Source organism: Cryptomeria japonica, chromosome 6, assembly GCF_030272615.1.
Source record: "Cryptomeria japonica chromosome 6, Sugi_1.0, whole genome shotgun sequence".
Taxonomy (NCBI): Eukaryota; Viridiplantae; Streptophyta; class Pinopsida; order Cupressales; family Cupressaceae; genus Cryptomeria; species Cryptomeria japonica.
Window position 1 is genome coordinate 347,172,534 of NC_081410.1, and position 22,013 is coordinate 347,194,546.

A 22,013-nucleotide genomic window follows, 5' to 3' on the forward strand; every position below is an offset into this window, starting at 1 on the left:
CCTCTTCTAGTATCTTGAAATGCTTAGTAATCATGTTCTGATTTTCTGCTTCTTGTTGTGCTTGATGATTCGGATTAAACTTTTCTAAGACTTTATGATTGACAGTTGTTAAACACTTTACACCTTCTTCCTTTGATGTAGCAACCTTCAAAGCTTCTAACGACATTTCTTGTGAAACTCTTGATGCAATTTTGCCATCATTCTTTTCTTGTTCATTCAAGTGTTCATGCTTTTCAATTTGTCTCATTAGGTCAAGGTGATGACCTCTATTTCTTTAGGCGAGTACTTCACCCTTAGTTCTATGTAGTCTCTACTGGAGAGATGTCATGAAGCAATCCTCCCTTAATCCAATCTTGTTGAACTTGATCTCGTAGATCAATCGTGGGTTTGACTTCTCGGTGTTCTTCTTTAGATGGGAACGTTGCTACTATTGGCCTTGAACTTGTTGTAGACATACGTCTAGTTGGAGTTTGAATGTTGATGGATTGATTTTTAATACCTCCTTTGTTGCCATTTTCGTTCACTTGTACTATATGCCCAACAATTGAGTCGGTCTTTCTTGAGTGCTTCATGCTGAGCCCGTTATCACTAAGGTTTGCGCCCCTAGCTAAGCCTAGACTCAGCTAACCTGTGACACATGGGAGTACTTTCAGGTTGTGGTACCCTATAACGAAAGTAGACCTCCAAAGAGGGCTGGTTCCCTATGAAATTTCCTAAAACTATTGATTTTTTGACAAGGAAAAAGGGTAGAAAAATGCTTTGAAAATGAAAACCTACACTAACTTGAGGTGATGCACCAAGATATTTTGTTTTTTGATGTTTTTGAAACAATTGACTACAATGGATTCAACAAAGATACTAATTATGTTCACAACTCATTTGTTCCTATGATGACAATAAGCACTTCATATAAAGGCCATTCCTTTCAGCTTGCATAAGAGATGAAATAAACCATACATAAATGCTGGCTGAAATAAAATTTTGACACAATATATAAGCTGATCAAATCAAAGGAATGTTTACTAAAACATCATATTGATGCATGAACAACAAAGGACTGCAAGTCAAATCACAATGTATACTCAGCTTAACACAATGTAAATGACACAAAAATGAGCAGGAACAGCTGAATTCATTGAAATTCCATTAGAATCTGATTACAAAACATACAAATAGCTCTGATTTTCATATATAGTAAGTTACAAGAGATAACACAACTGAATACATTGAAAAATCAGAGGTGAACCCCAAAGGTTTGAGTTACAAGGCTAAATTCATTGTTGAACATACAGGTAAAAAGCAAGAACTAACTAAGAATGAGTTGAAGTTTGCCTTTTTATTGAAAGCTGTTCCTACAATTTTAAATTTGAATTTCTGGCTCCTTTTGGTCTTCTTGATTGAGCTGACCTGTAGGGTGTGCTGGCTGCTCCTTATCCCCGAAATCAAGTGGCTAACTGATTATGAATTTGAAATTTCAGCTGCTAGGCGAGATGACTTAAAAATGCCTCAAAAAGTGGACTGAAACTGAAGATATGGAGCTGATTTTGCTCCCAAAACTGCCTTTGACTGATGGACAACTCACGTGGGCCTTCAAATCAGGTGTAAAGCTACTGTCCACCCCTCAAAAATTTCCTCAAACCATAGGATTTCCTTTTGGCCGACCCCTTTTGATTAGATTTGAAAAAATTGAGCTTGCATTGATGAGCAATTTGAATTTGAAATTCAAATCTTGCCACTTGTCATCTTTGGTGTCACAACTTTGATCTGGATGTTGAATTGTGCCTCCTTTTCACTATCTTGAACCCTCATAACAGTGATCTCTGTTCTTCATTTAGACTGTTATAGTACCCTTATACTTCTGCTCATACTTGACCATGTTTTGGACAACAAGATCATTATCTTGCTTGATCTCTAATACCCATCTTCAGTTATGACTGTAGAACTCATGGCAACAGACAGACCTACCCTACCCTTTCATTATTGAAATGTTCTTTTCTAGCACTGTCATTTGGATGGGCAACGTGTATCTCTGTTTATTGATCGTAAATGACCAAAGGCTGCAATTATGTATTGTTGACAGTACTCTCCATTAGTACTACTGCCTTTGTTTGTGTGACTTTATCAGTGCTACTAGTGAAGGCCTTTAGTAGAGGCTATTACTACTCTGATTTCTATATCTACAATATTCCCCTTTGTTGTAGCTTTTCTGTCCTTAGGTGTTTGTCACTGTTCTTTGTCCATTTGAGGACTGCTCATAGAAATGCCTTGAAATGACTCTTATTGCTGCTATGATCATTCCCTTTTGATCACTGTGATGTCTCTAGCAGCTCTGAGGTAGTTGTGACAATGACTGTTATGACTATAGATTAGGCCTTAGATCCTTTACCAGCAATCTTTATTGCCCCTTGGAGATGTGAGACTGTTCTTTGATTGTTCTGATCATTTGTGAGTTTCTTTATGCACTGTGGCTTTGACCAAGCACTGTATCATTTGATGAGGACTGATGCTAATACTGCTCTATCTTTACTGTCTTGAGCTTGTAACCTTCTTCTCATACTAAAGACAAGGCTATTGTCTCCTGAGATTCAAAACTATAGCTGCTACCTTGGCCTTCTAAAAGACTGTTTCTCATATGATTGTGCTCACACTGTCTTTGCTTTATGAAGCAGCTCTGTGTGCTACTATTCACTATTACACAGTCTGCTGTGACTCTGTTTTGACAAAAGGACTATCACTGTTCTCATCTGTTACAACAATGGGCTATTGTCATGACCACTGTGACTGTATTTTCTGGAATCTTTACTCTTTGTTAACAGTGGTTTCTGTCATTGATCTGCTTATGACTGTGTACCTTTTTTGATTGGCTCTTGACCTTTACGTCTTTGCTATGGATCCTATTCTTACTGCTCTTGCTCACAGTGTATGAAGGATTTTGAAACTACATTGGTGGGCCCTTTATGACTGAGGCAGTCACTATTGACTGTGATTCTTCTTTGTTCTAGCCTTATGACAGTCCCATGTATATCTCTCTGTGCTTGGTGATGATAGGCTCTTTGTGACTTCATAAGGATGCTCAAGTATTGGTTAATGGCAGTCATATGTTTTTGACGACTGACTTTTGTATGGGTTATCACTGTAGGTCACCTTGACTGTCTAAGGGCCCTTTCATATGTTGTGAATGGTCATGGTGTAGCATGTTTTGTACTCTATACTGTAGCTTTTGAATGTGACCATGCCCTGTTCCTCTGTCATTGTTTTGTGCATGTCATTGAATTCTTTGATGAAACCATTGTATAGATCACTATGTCCTTTTTTTTTTCTTTATTTCTGTCCATTGTGGTCTTGTTGACTGTTTGCATTGAAATGACTGTGTTAGTCTCTTCAACTGTCTAAAATACTTTCATTATCTTTCCTTGGCAAACCGACTGTCAAAAATCTGCTATGTTGTTCTTTATTCACAACCATTTCAAAACTCCATGCTACTCCTTGACTCTATAAATGCCATTTCATGGTATTCTTTCAACATATCTTTGACCTTTTGAATCACCTTATGGGACTTTTACAGGTCTGAGACATTTCTAAGTCTGTGATGGCTGCTCTAAGCACTGTCTTTGGGAATCATGCCCTTCTAGACTGTCATAAGATTTTAACAGGGACTGTTACTTTGTTGCTCAGGCCCTCCTCTCTTTGAAGCATCATTTGTAGAGGTTATGACTTAGTGCTTATAAACCCTTGGGCTGCAACAAACTCACTGTGTTTGGCTTTGATAAGCCATTCATGGTGAATTCCATTGCTCTTATCCTCTGTAGCAGCCCCTTTGATGCTTACCACTGTCATGATTTCATAGTGAGATCTCATTGCCTTTTGAATACTCTGAGACTGCACTTAGCATCTTCATTACCTTGGGAATAACTCCATGCATTCCCTTTCATAGCCCCTTCTTTGCATCTTTGTCGTCTTGGACTGTTAATGTATTAGCTGGGACTGCCATTATGACTGTGCACTGTGTAGCTTTCTTATCTTGACATTGTCTTTGAATACTTCTCAAAGTCTTTGAAAAGACTCAGTTCATAATGCTCAGTGAAGTCTGCTTGCAGCTTTATCAGGTCCTGAGATTTTGTTGCTCACTGTTTGGGGACTGTTCTTTATTCTGAATGTTTACCCTCAATACTGTATCATTGAAATAGACTTCTTCTACCAATACTTTTGAGGTCTTCTTCTGCTGTGATGACTGCTTACTGTTTATTATCCTTATATTGCTCAATGCTCAAGACCTTTGATAGACTGCTCACTGAGTTGTGATGTTCTTCATGCTCTTTCAATGAAGACCATGCTTCTTTGAATCTTCAACACCAATGCCTCCCTATTCTCAATAAGAAACAGTCCCGTGACTGTGATCTATGAGATAGTGACTGTCAATCCTTCTTAAGCTCTTCTATGATCACGATCATTGTCCATAAAGGTTGCTCACACACCATTCTTGATCTGCTGCTCTAAGTTTCTATGACTGTCTTAAAAGCTGCCCTATGGACTGTATTTAGCCTGTGCATCCTTCCTTTTGATATTTAGGGCTGTCAATTTGATTGCAAGAAGGCCTTTATCTTGACCTTCATTAGGTATCAAATACCATATCTCCATCTTGGGCTGCTGTCTTTTCTTTTGTTCACGACACTTCTCTCATAAGACTGCTTTTTTCCCTTGATGATTGCTACAGGTTCTTTGACCATTGTAATATGATCTCCTCTTTGCTGCATTCTATCATTGGCCTGTATCTGTAGCTTGGCTCTGCTCATACTCTGTCTTTTATACATGCTGGACTGTCAAATGTTTTCATTGACATTCACTTTCTTAGCCAAGTTTGCCATTCCAAACCCTTTGTACTTCATTTCTTCTATTATCTTTCTTGAATTTTGATATGCTTTCTAACAGTGAAGCAGCTACAAAGACTTGTGAATCCTTGGAAAAGATCAATACAACAACACTTCACAATATAATAAGGCTGCTTCATATTCACATGACAACATCAATCTGTGGCTCCTTTTGAGAGCAGCTCCTCTATATTGTTCTTTGCACCTGATCTTTGTTATTCTTGATGTTGCTATGGATATTCTTCCCTATGGTGGCAAATGGACTGTCACAGTCATTATCTTCTGCTCTTTGTATTGTGTCACAGTCCTAAAAGTCCTTCTCGGGTCTGATACTACTCTTTCATTCTTTTCAACTTGTAATGGCTCTAAACTTTAAGAGAGACGGTGAATATTTCTCACTGTTTTTCTGTCACAAGAATTTGCAGCCATCATTTTCCTTGGTATGCTGCAAAATTGTCAAAAATGTCTTTTGGGAGGGTCTAATACCGTCTCTGCCATTGTCTATTGCTTAAATATATACTTCTTAACCTGTGGCTATCAATTTTTTTTTTATCTATCCTTTTGTCCCAGACCTAGGGTTAGATCTATTCACATTTATAAGCCCTTTTCAATCAGTCAATGGTGTTCTTCTTTATGCAACAAACTGAGCCATCTTTTATGAAAAATAGGAAGAAAGTAATGAAAACTCTTGTTCAACATCAAGCTCTATGTAAAATGCAAAAGATTTCCTCTCTTAATGGGAGATAAAAAGAATGCATGGCCTTTCCTACCTATGCACCCTTGCTTATCTCTCAAAACTACTCCTTGATGATGCTGAGTCATAGAAATCTCTGCGTGGATCCTGAGCATCTCTCCTTCTGTAACTGGACTTGAGAACACCTTGTTCTCACATAAAGAGTTGAAACAGGAAGAAAAGCTTCTTACAAACTGGAGAGAAGACCCTAATCTCAAAATGTAAGACTTAATATTCTAAACTATAAGTTTCCTCCAAAGTCTTCTTGGAGTGCAAAAATAGAAAATTCATTTCTTTTCTCCAGAGGGTACGTGGGACCCACAATATGTCTCTTTAAAAGATTTAAGAAGTATTTTGCAATAAACAAAAGCTTTTAACTCTTGGATGACTAAATAAGATTATGAAACCTTATTTAAACACAAAAGTACACCTTTTGAGACATAGGACTCATGGCAAACTTTTGCAATTTGACCTACCAAACCAACCTCACCTTAAAATTTTTAAATGGCATAAGCAGACCCTAGAATGTATATTTATGACAAAAGTCAAAATGTACAACAGAGCCATGGATGGACTCAATCTATAATTGTACCAACCCTTGATTTGACCTCATCTTTTGGTTCTTCTGAAAGAATTTTCCACATTCTGGCAGGTTCTTTATCACTCATAAACATTCATAGGCTGGCAGGAATGCTTGCTCTGATACCACATGTAGTGTCCCCTTATTTATATTCTAAGGAATAAGGGAACAATTAACTTAAAATCAATTGCAATAAACTTCTTCTTATAAGTAACTCTAAATCCTTATGAATATTACAATACTGACAACAAATAATAATAGAATGACAATTTATCAATTCTGTAATATATGATAATATAAGTATCGAATAATCTGCAAATAGTAATTTGGTAGATTGGATGGAATTATCACTGCTGTTTCTGATATAACTTGAGGGATTATGCAAGGTTAAGATGTTCCAATCTGCAGATATATAGAGATCTCTGCTCTTGCTGATGTATTGATGTGAGATATGCAATGAGCCTCCTAATTCACTGATAGCAAGAATGCTATATTGCTGTGTCTGATTGGTCTTTGAGAATATGCAATTATGGTGGTGCTATTTCTGATTTACCTCTTGAAGTATGCAACCTGTTTGATGCCAAAGGCAAATGCTCGATTGAACAGATCCAAATATGGATACAAATAAAAAATAAAGACAAAATCCGATGATTCTCTGGCTTGCGGGTTGATACTCCTTTTATATCTTTCATGTATCTTTTTCTAAAGGTTGCGACTCTTTAACAACCCTTGAATTGTTGTGTCTTTCCCTTAATAAAATGAGATTGTATTTATCAAACTTTGCTACTTAATTATAATTGCGTCTTTTACTAATTATAATGATACTCTTTTAAAAGGTTAATTGCACCTCTTCATAATGAATGGTTTGCACATTAACAAAGTAATTGAAGTCGTTGTCCATGGTCTGAATGAGATCGCTGCTTATTACTTTAACTTGATTTAGTCAGCCATCGTATAACTAATTATGAAGCAGTTTGCTTATCTTGACCATGGTTTACAGATACATATTGTTTTGTCTTTCATTTGGTGATCAGCATATGTTGCAATTACATTTATTGCCTTACTTTGATTTCAGTTAATCTAGAATACACATTGCTGCATTTGTAGGATGTAGTAATCGTTGTTATTGTTGATCACTTTGATTGCTAAACAGATTGCCACCTTGCTGTGCATCATATTGCTGCTTACTAATAATTAAATTACATCCCTCCAGCCATAGCCAAGTCGGCTTGTCTTGAACACACAAATTTCTGTCTGGTCGGTTTGCTGACTTTGTTCTATCGCTGTCTCCTTTTGACTTCATTCTGAATTGCCTTGACTTCTTTAATTTTGCAACTTCTTTAAGCTTCAGGGCCACGAGAAACATGATGGCTGCTATAACTGTAAATCGCTGACTTATAACATTTAGTTACCTCCTTCATAATGTGTGAGGTTGGCGACATTAAGTTTAAATCTTTAATCTAAACTTCTATGTGATCGCACCTATATCCTTCACTAGATTATATGTTATTGAACCTGCTCCATTTATATAAATCGTTGTCTCGTAACTATTTATTCTTTTGACTTGGTTGATTTGACTTAAGACTTTCAGTCTATCCTTCCATTGGTGCCTCATGAAGATGCTTGAAAATAACTAAAATGTTAGTTTAGATGGGGACATCACAGCTTTCTTATTTTGCTATTATTTTTTCAAAGTCTCCAAAGAACCTTTTTATTCTGGACATTTTTAAATATGTTTTGAAACAATAGAAACAAGCTCCTTTTTTCAGATTTTGAAGTGTATTCTATTCCAATATTTTTTAGAGTTGTAGAGAGAACTTTGGGATTACCTGCAACTAAGTTGATTGTTGTCTCCTTATTTCTCTTTCTAGAGCCGTTATGGCTGCTTCAGTACAGGGAGGCACCTGAATCCAGTCTTAGCTTTGTGCCCTTTATCTCCCTTCATCTCCCTCAATCTTTGGCTTTTGTTCATCATCTTATCTTCCAAATGTCTTCCACATCTTGAGGGAAATGGTTCCAGATCTGAAACCCTTTGAAGAGGGCCTGCTGGGGGTTCTATATTAGCAGCCAAGTCTGAAGACCCTTTTTCAAGAAAACCACCCTTTGGTTCCAACCTTTTCATCACACCTGTTATCTGTTTGTTCATTTCCTTAATTTTGACTTCTTTTCTTTCCTTTTCTATTGGAATTTTCCATTCCACCATTTGAAAATTTCTTGCCAATTGTCCATAGCCAAAGTGTTTTCAACATCAATTGTTTGCACTCAAATCCCTTGAATCAATAGCGAATTTATGTGCTGAGTAATTACTGAGGTCCATTGAAATGCAAATCCTACCATGCAACCCCCGATATCTATTTGCGGTACTCTCAATCAGTGATTGTAACTCACCCAACACATTTCCAAAATTTTCAAGGGTATGGTGGTTCCGAAATTTGAGGGTTAAACACGAGGCAAATGCAAACAGGAGCTGTGGAATTTTTTTGGGGCATAAATGCCACCTTCCAAAACCTCATAAAGGTCCACTCACTCTATGAACCATGCCCATCCTAGGCAAGCCTTGTTGTTGTCCACCATTGGGCTAAAAATTACTAGGAAAAATGCTGGAGGGAGGAAGAGAATTTGCTCTTCATCCAAAAGATTCCTTTTTTCCTCAATCCATTTTTCAGAGCTTCCAAATAGGGCCCACAGGCCAATAACTTTACTGACCATCCCTAGGTCTAACAAACTATTGGAGACTTAATCTCATTATCCCTTTTCATAACACTGGGACCGTATTCTAACACAGGATGGGTTTTTCCAGCATCCATTTCAGCTTTATATTTAGGAAGTGCATCCCTATAAGAAGAACCAATAAGGTTCACAGCTCATGAACAACAATTTTAAAGTTGAACACGCTTACTCCTCAAATAGTGTTAACATTTGTCATTTGTGAGTAATCAGTATATGATATATTGTAACAATTCCATCCTAATGCATCGAAGTAATATGATTTGCAGAGATGATCCAGAACTTGACAAAATGTTAAAGGAAAGAGTTAGGTGGGGTGATCCAATGGCTCATTTGGTTAAGGTAAAGTGTTATTGATTTTTTGGTTGGTAAGCTTTGCACTTGGAACTTTAACTTCATCTAAAATTGTTTTGACAATGAATGTAATTGTTTGCAGAAGAAAAGTATTGAGCATGTGCTAGAAAATTTAAATGAAGATGAGAAAATGATAGAATCGGGTTTTATTATTCCTCAAGACATACCTAGTCATAGTTGGTTGGCAAGAGGTGTTGATCCTCCACCCAACCGATATGGCATCAAACCCGGGAGACACTGGGATGGAGTTGATCGCAGCAATGGTGAGTTGCAAATTTTTACACCATATTTTATGAACTTTCCAAAATATACTGAGTTCATGTGTAATCAAGTGTGGTGAGTGCATCAGCAATGTTTTTGGATAAATTTCTTTGCAATCTGAAGAATGCCAATTCAATTGACAAGTGAATTGTTAAAAAAATTACATTTGAAAATTTTGGCTTTCTCAATCAGAATAGTGTTGCGTTTGAGATGTTTAGTAGATATGTTTGTATGAAACTGGTTAAGCTTTGGAGTGTGACATTTTCATACACAAACTTTGGATTAGATTCAAAGTAGGAATCTTCAAAATGGGAATCCCCCAATAATAGATTATTTGTTGTCTTTGTTGTCACTTTATGACACCCTTGGTCCATCAGTAAGAACCAATCAGAGATATGATCCATGGACCAACGCTGCCCCAGTTGATCAAGGAGAAAAGCAGAAGAATTATGAGGTGAGAAGTGTTGTCTTGTTTGGAGGAAGTCCCTTCCCTTTGCTTCCCTTTTCTTTCATGTTCCTCGGAACTCTGAAACCCTGAGGTTCCGAAGTTCCTTCTCTTGCCTTCTCTTTTCTTCTTCGGAACTCGGGAACCCCGAGGTTCCGAAGTTCTCTCCTCGTCTAGTTCCCTTCCCCGGAACTCCGGAACCCCAAGGTTCCGAAGTTCCTTCCCTTTGCTGCCTCTCCTTTCTCCTTCCCGGAACTCCAGAACCTCGAGGTTTCAAAGTTCCTCCCTTTCCTTCCCCTCCTCTTCAGTTCTCCGGAACTCCGGAATCCACGAGGTTCCGAAGTTCCCTTTCCTTGCCTTCTTTGGAACTCCGGAACCTCGAGGTTTCGAAGCTCCTTTCCCTTAGCCCCTTGCTTTTCCCGGAACTCCTTAACCTTCCGAAGTTCCTTCCCTCGTTGCCTTTTCTCTTTTCCCGAAACTTCGGAACCTCGAGGTTCCGAAGTCCCTTCCTTGCTGCCTTTCCCTCTTCTCTGGAACTTCGGAACCCCGAGGTTTCGAAGTAACTTCCTTAGCCTTTTTCAGTTCTCTAGAACTTCGGAACCCTGAGGTTCCGAAGTTCTTTTGCTAGGTCTCCCCTTTTCCTTTGGCTTAGTCTCTTTTTCCCTTTCCCGGAACTCCAGAACCCCGAGGGTCCGAAGTCCTTGAACTTCTTTCTGGCTGGCAAAACTTTCGGATGGCGTGATCAACACTCAAAGCTTTAAATGCTTTGACGACTTTTGTGACTTGTGCACCTTCTTTTGTGGAGCTAGAGGGGTGCATTTAATGATTTTGGCAGGATTTCCATCAAGAGAGGTACAAGGCCATGCTCGTTGTGGTAACTTATGTCATGTCTGCATGCTTTGACTTTGGAAGGTCAGTCAATCCATCATTCTCAGGGTTGCATTTTCAGGGTATGGCTAGGTTGCTTGCATGTACAGAAGTCAAGTGCATGCACTTCCCTGCACTCCCAGACCGACATTTCCCTGCACACACAAGGGTCATGCACACACAAGGGTCATGATCACTTTTGTAACCAATTTTCTATATAAACGCTGTTAAGCCTCATTGTAAAGGGTTCTCTCCTTGCTGGCTTGAGCTATTCCATGCTCTTTCACTTCTCTTGTATTTTTCTGCATTTTGCAATTGTAAGTTTGGCCATTGGCCTTCGAATGAATTGAAATTTCTATTCTTGCCTTTCTTCAACTTATGTATGTTGTGTATGTCTCCTTACCTTCATCATAGGTGTATGTTTTGTGGCTCTTCTCTCATATATGCTGTGTTAATTTATTTCTGAGTGTGACTTGTGGGAAACCTTCTCCCCTCTTGACATTCAACGAATTCTAACCTCCATACATGCATTGGGGTCACTCATACAACTGAAGTTTGTGCATCTCCTGGGTATTTCAGTTGATTCTTTGTGTCATTTCAGGTAGGGAAAGAAACAATCTCTTCTTGGTGCATCCTCCTTTTATTTTAAGCATTTCTCTCTTCCCTTTTCCTTTGCAAGTTGTTAGGATAGGCTTAGGAGTAAGTTTTGAAGTGTTGAGTTGGTTCAACACCTGCACTTGGATTGAGAAGGAAGCCGGCCTTCTCCGGAGATTCAATCCCCTTGTGCAAGGTCCCACACTTCAAGGTTGTTTCTATGTTTCACAAGGTTGTTGAGTTGATAGCTCAGCAAGGGTGCAAGCTTTTGTGATAACAGTCTTCATTCTTGATTATTAATTTATTATGCTTTTTCCTTGTCTAAACTTCTACTACTAATCAAAACCACCCTCTCTTCCTATTTTATGTTCACCTCTAATGTATATGATTATATGCACATGTTTGAAGGCCTCCGTTGTATATGTATACCCTTTCAAGTATGATGTTTTCATATAATAAATATGTTATAAGTTCTTTTTTCCCATATTTATATCCTTTTCCCTTTATCAAAAGAGTTCTTAGATGATCTAAAATGTGAGATACACTTAATATGTATTACCAAGAAAATTTGTATTGATGTGGTCATTGACCAAAGAAATGGGACTCGGACTCGGCTCGGACTCGGCAAGGCCAAATCGGACTCGGACTCGGGACTCGGCGTCAGACTCGGCTGGACTCGGGAAAGTGAAAAACTCAAAAAATTTAGAGATTTTTTAAGATTTAAAACTTGTTTCATGCACCCTTTATTGAATAAGACACAATAACATCATCAAACTTGGCTCATTTCATTACATAATACATACACAAGTATACATCTATGATCTATCACATAAGCATAAACGCAAATTGTAGTTGAAGGAAATAACAAACATAGATATATAAATATTGTCAAATGTATACAATATTACAAAACTCATGGAATAAAAAATCCATGTCATCATATGATCATCATCAAATGTTCCATACAAATAACAAAGGTAAATACATCTACAAGCCTATGGCGCAGAGGAGTCTGCACCCTCCGGCCCCGACGTCGGCTCCGATGAAGGCCCCGGCCCCCTACGAAGGCGTCTAAGGTAGGTCATAGATGATTGGGCAGCCATAGCCGCTCCTCGTGACACCACGCCATGCTCACCAACATCAGGAACATCTGTGTCACTGTCACCGTCTGTGTCACTATCACCATCTGCCTCTGAATCTCCTCTCTCTGCTCGTGCTCTCTGCTCCTCTGCCATGGCTACAGCCTCAGCCTCTATATCTACTTGGTCGATCCAATCAGTGTCATCATCACTAAAGACAGCCACAGGATCTGTCTCAATGGCCCACTCTGCCTCAGGATCAACCTCATCTAGAATGATAGGAGAGATGTCAGCTAATGCATTCTTTCTCATTCTCAGGCGGAGGTTGTAGTGAACAAAGATAAGATCATTCATCTTCTCCACGGATAATCTATTGCGCCTCTTGGAGTGTATGTGCTCAAACATACTCCAATTGCGCTCACAACCAGATGCACTGCATGGTTGGCTGAAGATGCGAATGGCCAACTTCTGAAGATTTGGTGTCGTTGGGCCAAAAAAGCTCCACCAATTATCTGAGTTTGAAATGAGAAAAATAAATAAAATCAGTCTCTCATAAACTCATTTAACAATATACAATAAAACTAAAATTAAGCCTTACAATTTATTTTTACCTGGCATCATAGTTGTCCTACTTTCTTTGGCGATAGGACGAGAAAAGGTCTCCCCTTGTGCATTTGAGAACAACTGTAGCTCTCGCATAAGATCTGTCTGAGTACAACCAACAGGTGCCATCTTCTCCATGACTGAGTATAGCCCATCAAGGACCTCCGCATCAGCCCTGAAAGTAGGGCTAAAATGGAATGCCGGATTCAAATAATAGGCTGCTGCATGGATGGGCCCATGAAGCTGATGATGCCATCTCTTATCAATGATCTGCCAAATGGGACCATACTTGCTCTCATCTCCTGCATAGATAGATTTGATGCCCTCTTTCGCCCTATCCATGCCCTCATATATGTAGCCCATTGCGGGCTTTTCTCCATCCGCAACTCGCAACAAAACCACCAAGGGCTTAACAAATTGTAAAATTGAAAATATTGTGTAATTTAAAACATGAGCAAATAAGAGAATATGATGAATAAGTTATAAAACAAAAAGTTAAATAAAAATTGTAGAATTTATAAAAAAATAACCTTCACTATCTCATCACAAGGGCTCCAAAAGCCTCGCTCATCAAAAATGCAGTTTGCCATATCTTTCCCTGCTGGGGTGGCAGCATAGGATGAGGAAGACCACTCCTCACCAACAATCATACGTCTCAAGGCCATCTTACAACGAAGCATGGACTGCAATGTGATGAAGTTTGTGGCAAATCTTGTGATTCCTGGACGAGCTAACTCCTTATGCTCTGTGTATTGTCTCATAAGAGCCAACACCCATGAATGATTATATACAAATTTGCACACATTTCTTGCCTTTTCTACACATGTCTTGACCCATGGAAGTTTTCCAATATCCTCTAACATGAGGTCAATGCAATGGGCGACACATGGAGTCCAAACTATAGATGGGCGCCTCTCCATCAATAGTCTGCCTGCAACAACATAATTTGTTGCATTGTAATTAATGAGGTTACAAAATAGAAATTAATTTACAAACAAAATTAGTTTGTAATCAAAAGTTTACCTGCAGCAACATAATTTGGTGCATTGTCAGTCACCACCTGTACCACGTTCTCTTCACCCACCTCATTAATCACCTCCTCTATCTGCTCACATAGGTAGGTGGCATTCTTGCAATGGGCGGAGGCATCAATAGACTTGATGAAAACGGTGCCCCCTGAAATAAAAAAATAAAGCAAGATCAATGATCATTCAATAAATCATTAAATGAAAAATAAAAAATTAATGCCTAAATGAAACTAAAATTAATCAATCACCTGCGGAAGAAACAAGAAAATTAAGGAGAGTTCTATTTCTCCTGTCTGTCCAACCATCAGTCATGATGGTGCAACCTTTAGTGCTCCATATTTGGCGTTGATCACCCAATTCTTTCTTCACATCATTCACCAATTCAGTCAAAATGGGTCCCCTCAAATCAAACTCAGAAGGGGCTTTGAACCCCGCCCCACAAATGGTAAGGGCATCAACCATTTCTTGCCAATAAGGTGACCTGTCACAAATAATTTTAATGAGATAAGTATGTACTATGTATAATGAACTATATACAACAAAAATTAATACGAACAATCAAATTATAAAAATTAAAACAATCAAACATAAAACATTTACCTGGCTGTGAAGAATGGAATATTGCCATAGATCCAAAATCTGCCAACTGCCATTTTAGCAGCATCATGGACCTCCTTGTTCCAACCCATGCTCTCAAGTGACTGTTGGGACCCAGGAGTAGTGCGAGGTGCAAAAAAGGTATCCAACCTAGATTTACGAATCCTAGGTCCAATGCTAACACTCCCACTACCACTGCCAGTGCTAGGAAGATGAGAAGGGGCAGAGGCACTGGCACTGGCACTTATAGAAGCAGAACCGGAAGCATGAGTAGTAGCAAAATGAGTGGGACGATATGAAGGTAAGGAAGAAGGCCCTCCAACACAACCTAATTGTGTCCCTGTTCCTAAAGGTGCATGTCTCCCAATGACTGTGAGATCCTCTTTTTCTTTCCTTTTCCTTTCAATTTCTTCAACCATTACATAGCAATCACGTACGGCCTCAGTGACTACTTTTGTGCATGGGTCGGCATCATGCCCATGCACACCAGCAATATGGTATTTCAATCTATATATGCCTCCATGGAATATTGTTTTGCAAAATATACACTTTGTTTGCCCTTTTCTTTGCCCTGGAAAATCCTCATGATATTTCCAAGCAGGGTCCTTTCTAATGGGAGGTCTAGAAGAGGACATTGTATGATTGTTTTGTGAAACTTGAGGCAAATAAGAATGTGAAGGTTGCTGCAATAAAACATTACAAATGCAAAAATAAATTAAGACATTCATTCTGTGTTGTGCATTCATAATTTCATTCTCATTGAACATTTTTTTCAAAAAAGCTAAAGTAGGGTTTGCAATTTTTTTTTTTTTAAATTGTAGGGTTTGTCAAAACCTACTTTAAAAAAAATAAAATTACAAACCCTGGGCCTACATAGTAACATAGAAAAGATTTTGGAATAAAATGTAAAACTTTCAAAAAAAAAAGAATAGAAAAATGAATTTTTGCATATAAGAAACAAAAAAATCTCAAAAAACAATGTTACCTCTTAGAACTCTTGAAGAAAATTGAAGAAATTGAAGAAATCTTCCTTGCTGGTTTTTCTTCAATGCACCCTTGTTATTCTTTTTATCTCACTTTACTCCTCCTATTTTTGCAAATGAATGAAATGAAAGTCACTTTTAGGTATAAAACAAAAATAACACAAAAAAAACAAGTCAAAAAAACCATTTAAAATTGCTTTTTTTTAAACTTTTCATTGACTTCGCCGCCGGCCGAGTCCCAGGCACGGGACTCGCCAAGTTTGGCGAGTTTGGGCCAAACTCGCCAAACTCGGCGAGTCTGGCGAGTTTGGCTCCTGGACTTGGCAGAGTTCGAGTCCGAGTCCCCAGGACTCGGCGAGGGTGACTCGCACTCGGACTCGCCGAGTCCAGGCGAGTCCAGGCGATATTCGTTTCTCTGGGTCATTCAATGATTCAATGTGACATCATCTCACAGTTGTAACTTATCAGGCACTCCTAGGATGTGTATATCCTTTTTCCTTTATCAGAAAATTCTTGGATTAAATAAGTGTGATTCACTTGATAAATATTACCAAAAATATTTGTATTAATGTGGTCATTTAATGACTCCGTGTGACATGAACTCACAGCTGCAACTTATCAGAACTCTTAGGCTCCATTAGTAGTAGTGTTATAGATAAATTATCATTAAAAAATGATAGCTCTGCTGCTTCAACTAAAAGATTCTTTTATTGATAGGTGTTGATTTCTGCTGAGCTTAGCTAGCAAGAGATTTTTAGATATACTATATGCTAGTAAATATAATAAAGTAAGGTCCATTTGGGGAATTATTTTCATTAGGGTTGATTGTCAGTGGAAAGGGTTCATTCTGGCATTTATGTTATCATGGTTCTTTACTGGAACAAGTTAAGACCATTGCTGCTAATGGCTAATGCAAAACTGTTCTTTCTTTTCTGAATTAGTCTTTTAGCATGTATATAATGTGAATCATATAACATTTTTGCAAAATATGCTCTTAAAAGATTCAAAATATTCAAAGCATTATTGTAGATTCTTAATGGCTATTGTATTCTATTCAAATTTGGGGTTTACTGTGCTAAAAGCTTTTCATGGTTCAGCTAGAATTGATGACATATAATATCTGTCAAATTGCTAAGCTGTCTAGTGTTGGTCTACTTTTGCTAACACTATTTCCAGGATATTCAACTGAAGGAAGATGGTGAAAAAGATGAAATACAAGATTAGAGAGTGTAAAAAGGGATTTCCTCCAGCACTTGTTCAAAATGGTAATAAGGTGAAGATGCACTCAACTAAGAGAAAGGTTGCCCTTTTCTATTGGAGACACTGGTCTAAAGTTCCAACCAAGGTGGCAAACTCTTGTTGAAATTGTACCAAAATATCCTGCAAAAACATCAAAATCAATTGCCATTTTAAAGTGGGAATTCCAGGGTAAAAATGTGACTGGTTAAGTGGTTGAGTGAATTAAAAGTTGTGATCAGCATGTATGAAGGCAAGTTTTAAGTAGAATGTTTGTTGCACTTTATTCCTGGCCTTGCTACTCTTGAAACATGATCCAAATGGCAATGGAGGTGGAAAAGCATTACCAAGCAAACAGAATCTTAAAACATTCAAGTCATGTTACACATTGCTTGTGGCGACATCACTCTAAAAGGATGAAAATGCTGGTGATGGTGGCAGAAAAGCAATGACCAGATGAAAACAAGTCTTAAAACATAAGTTAAAATTGCATATTCTTAGTGGCAATGCCAACCTTAGGGAACAACTCAGTTGGTTATGATGGTTAAAAATCGTAACATCAGTGAATTTCGCACATTTCCTATGGCAACACAACTAAGGAAAGGTGACTAAGGTGGTGATGATCGCAGCAAATTGTGACTAGATGTGTAAGTCATCTAGAAATAGCATCAACACCAAAGTTGAAAGATTCGAAAGTAAAAAATACCCTATCTTGAACTGCCCTTGACATAGGTGACTTGATCAAGGGGAAAGTTAGTGTTTTAAAACACTAAAGCAGCACATCACAATCATACATTGATTTAGGAGCAAAGGTGTTGATTTGTGTTTTGTGACACCTTACAACACAGAATAGAATACCAAGGTATTCTATCCTCTCTTGAACAAAGACCTCTTGGATGCTAAATTATATGATCAAACAAGATGACTTCAAGGTTTCGATAGTCAGGTCTTGATTTTATACATGGATAGATTCAGTGTGTTGATATGATTGCTGGTAATCCAAGGGGACTTACATTATGAACTACAACGAAAACATGAACATCGGATGTATCAATCATGTGATGCTTTTCTCCTAAACTTGAACTCGAATGAAAAAGGGATAAAAAGGAGGAAGGGGTTTAGGGAGACTAATCTATTCCTAGAATGTAAGAGACTATGAATGACATAGTGAAACTCAACCATGCTTTGTTTCACCATGCCTGGAACAACTAGACAAAGCTGGTGTGATATTCTAAGGAAAGCTAATGATATTCAAATCACTACTAACTATCATCAACACCATCAAAGGTATGCATATCAATGAGTAAGTAGCAATTGAAGTTAAGCTTATTTTAAGAGTTCAGGCCAACCATACACTACAACTTATAATCAACAAATCGTAAATGGTATGAACTTTAGAGTTTCACAATGAATCATCCACAATAACTTCCATCCATCTAATCAACATTAAAACAAATGAGAAGTAGAGACCATGCAAAATGTTGAATCTTCAATGAAAATAATATGTTTCATTCAACAATTTTGGGCAACAACCTCCTTTTCTCCTTCTTTACTCTATTTCTAACTGATTTCAGATATCTATTAACCTTTACAAATAAGGAGAACAAGCCTTTTACAGACTTTCCTTTACAATTGAATGGCCAAGATCAAATCCAAATCAATGGCCAAGATTACAAGATAAAACCCTAATTAGGGTTTGTTACATGGAATTGGACACATGTCCATCATTGAATGCCGACCAATGAGTGATGAGGTTAGGTATATTAAACTTTGTGCCTCCACATGTGGTAGTTATCCTCCTCGTTGGATGAGTCAATTACATTGAATATGGACGCTTTGACTTGAAAGATGTGGTTGGATTGAAGATGACTAGGTGCCACCTCAGCTTGCTCATCTTGTAGATCATTAGGTTATCACAAAGTGTGTGGTGGACTGCTCTTGGACCTTGATCATTGTATTGATGATTGATCTTCCATGCTTGCTGATGAAATTTTCCTCTTAAGCTCATCATCCTTGTAGTAGTTACAATACTTGATGCCATGATGTCTCTCTCTTGCATGGTTGTAATATCTTTCATCCTCGAAATTCTTCTTATTGTTGTGGTATCCTTGGCTTTGATTGCCTCGTCCTTGCTGTGGTATTTATGAACCCTTCACGTTGCTGGATTGTTTCACCCTCCTTGCCTTGAAGATGCTAATCTCCTCCATGTGATTGTTGAGTCTTTCATCCCCCTTTGACTTGAATGTGTAGATCTTGAACTCCTCCATGTGATTAAGTCCTCATGTTGTGATGTTCATTCCTTTTGATCCGCCTCATTGTAACTTCCTTGCGTTGAAACCTAAAAAGACACAGAAATACTTTGATAAAAAATGTGAATAAAAACCCTAGGTTAAGGAAATGTGAGATGATTCACAAAATTCACTTCATAAAGCCTCCTATAACTCTTCCAGTCATACTTTACCAATAAATTGAACCTTAACATTAACTGACTTTCATCCCTAACGATCTGATAATGACTTGAGAACTCTGGAAACTGCATATTCAGGTCTAGAAATTTCTCAAGATCAGTGTGTAAATCAGCCCCTTTTGCTGGAAAATTCACTCCCTCTTAGACCTGATAAACAAATTCTCCTTGCAAGCTGATGAAATTATGACCCCTCCAAGGTCTGCTTCAAATCATGTCTGATAAATGATGCAGATGTCTCCTAATTCGCAGCAAATGAGGCCCTAAAAATGGTGGAAATTTTTTCACCTTCACAAGTTCGCTCCAAAGTCTGGTCAAATTCACCCTAAATCAGCTCTGTAAAAATTGCTGATATCTGCCTCAGAATTAATGGGGAATATCTGCCAATTCTCACCAAGTCAAACTTTGAAGATTCTCTTTAATGTCTGACCCGCAAAGTCTCTTCCACGTGGAAGGAGATTGCCTTAAAAAATTCTGATGGAAGTCTTCTCTGTAGGTCTGCTTTGAAAATCAGAATTAGGTCTGCACAACTCGCATTAGGTCTGCCTTAAAAATTTGCTGCAAATCTGATCAGAAATTTGGCTGGAATATGGAAGGAAGTTGCTGGTAAATTCAATCAAAATCGCCTCACTGTATGCTGGTTCTGATGTTCTTTCTGCTCTTAATTAGCTGGGAGATGAATTGCAATTGTTGTTCTTGTAATGAAACTATAGCTCCCTTTATAGGAATCCAATGTTGAAATTAACCCCTCCTAATTTGGCCGACCTGCATTGTAAATCATTTACTCTGCCCCTTTTTAAAATTTGGAATTGTCCTTGAATTAGGGCCGACCTAGAATAACGATTTTGCCCCTTTTTAATATTCTAGCATGCTGGGGCCATTTTCCAATTTGAGGTGGATTCCAATTCCATGCTGCTGTGCCCCCAAACTTTCATAGAGTATCGTTGCCTTTACATTAGGACAATTTTTTTTGTGTGTGTCTGAACATGTTGTTGATTGATGGTAGCAGCCACTTCCTTCTTTATCAAATTGTTCTTGTTATCATTTTGAGGCATCATTATGAAAAACTTTATTCAATCTTTTAGAGAACTTTTCATCATCCAATAGGTCACCAAAACCTTGGTTAAGTTCATCCTTTATGAGGTCACACCTTGAACCAGGACTTAATCTTTTTAGCTGTTCATTCCTTTCTTTTTTTAGATGCTACAAAACCCTTATGCTATCTTATCATTTAAAGCTCTGCTACATGCCTTCTTGCAAAAGTGCTTCCAAGTGATTGTCTCTTTTATGATTAAAAATTTGGTTGAGGCCTTGGGCAGGTGTCAAGTATCTAGCTACCTTCATCGCTTACAATTTGCTAACATTTTCCCATGTCTGTCAGTTAGCTGCTCCAGCTCAAGTTTTGAATCATGTTAGATGCCTTGATGAGTATGCTAAGCTAGTCTTTCATTGTAGACACCTTTTGGATAATAAACCCATCCAAAATTATCTTAAAACCATTATTGAAAGGAAGGATGAGAAAATAAGTCTTCCCTCCATGGTCGCTGAAATATCTTGCGTCAATCTGTCATGTGTTGGATGAATTCTAATATAAATATCCAGCAAGTTACATACTCAGGTAGATTGTAAGGCTCAACAGGGCCTCCATAAAATCAGACCATAGTATAATCTTCTAACCGATAGCAGTCTGCAATCGTTTGCCTTTAAAGAGGTTTAAATATCTTTTCACAACATTCTGGCACAAAAAAAGAAAGCAAGAAATTATATTAATGTCCATGGATGACCAAAAGTAGGTCAAGTGTCAAGAGTACATTAGCTTAGATTAGAAAGTTCTAGGAACATAAACCTAGAAAGGCCTAACAAAGGGAAAGAACAAAAACAAAGAAGTACAAAACAAGGGACCACCAACACTTGTGGTTGAGAGACTAGTACAAATAGCCAAGTGGGAACAAGAATCCCAAATAGCAAATGTTGAGGAAAACTAGAGACTATTGAGTATCACTCTCTGGGCCAGAAATGGTGAAGTCATTGGTGCCATCATTGATCACCGCGAAGGGACCAATACAAGATCTGATAATGCTTATTGGGAGTATTGAAGCATATCTTTCTGTGTCGAAGCATATAGATTTTTGAGAGTGATATTATTATTACCATCTATATTTCAAATTACTGTGCAACAAGTTTGTCCATAAAAGCATATATATCTTTCTGTGCAGAGGTTCTAAGAATTTATGAACACCAATCACACATTGGTTTGTTTGCTTGGCATTGATGTCTTGTATAGGAAGATATTGTAAGGTCTTTTAGCCCATACAAGCAAATGATGTGTGATAGAGAATAGTGCTGGAAATCGTGGTCAATCTAAACTTTTCAAGCTGATCATTCATTTTTAGAGCAATGTATCATGCATAATCAAAATAAACAAGTTTTGAACCATCTCTGTTGATGGCATCAAACACATCGAGTATGACCTTGTAAACTTGGTTGTCTCTCATGTTTGAGAACTGCTGCTAGAATGCTATATGTAGAGTTCATCTATTCATCAAAGTTAAATGACATTGGAGATGCTGTTTTTGTACTTTTTGCTGACAAGC

The 22,013-nt window shown here is 38.0% G+C and overlaps 2 protein-coding genes across 4 annotated transcripts in view; one reads left to right on the forward strand and one right to left on the reverse strand.

The window, feature by feature from the left end:
- The window catches only part of LOC131077931 (uncharacterized), a 129,304-nt gene that overhangs the window by 103,845 nt on the left and 3,446 nt on the right, over positions 1-22,013 (forward strand). Inside the window, exons 7-8 of one of the 2 annotated variants that reach the window (XM_058015531.2) lie at positions 9,178-9,250; positions 9,345-9,525. In XM_058015531.2, coding sequence (XP_057871514.1) covers positions 9,178-9,250; positions 9,345-9,525 — 254 coding nt within the window. The remainder of the gene's footprint in view (positions 1-9,177; positions 9,251-9,344; positions 9,526-22,013) is intronic. The other variant, XM_058015537.2, reaches the window with a different exon arrangement.
- LOC131077946 (uncharacterized) lies at positions 12,959-14,747 on the reverse strand. 2 transcript variants are annotated; one of them, XR_009358204.1, is made up of 4 exons: positions 14,388-14,747; positions 14,135-14,287; positions 13,120-14,042; positions 12,959-13,020 (listed from the first exon to the last, which is right to left on the reverse strand). XR_009358204.1 is itself a non-coding variant. In XM_059207356.1 (3 exons), the coding sequence occupies exons 1-3, from the start codon at positions 14,599-14,601 to the stop codon at positions 13,627-13,629; spliced, it is 783 nt and encodes a 260-aa protein (XP_059063339.1). In that variant the 5' UTR covers positions 14,602-14,747; the 3' UTR covers positions 13,062-13,626. The 2 variants fall into 2 exon arrangements, 1 of the variants encoding a protein (XP_059063339.1); XM_059207356.1 differs by lacking the exon at positions 12,959-13,020 and having other exon boundaries at positions 13,062-14,042.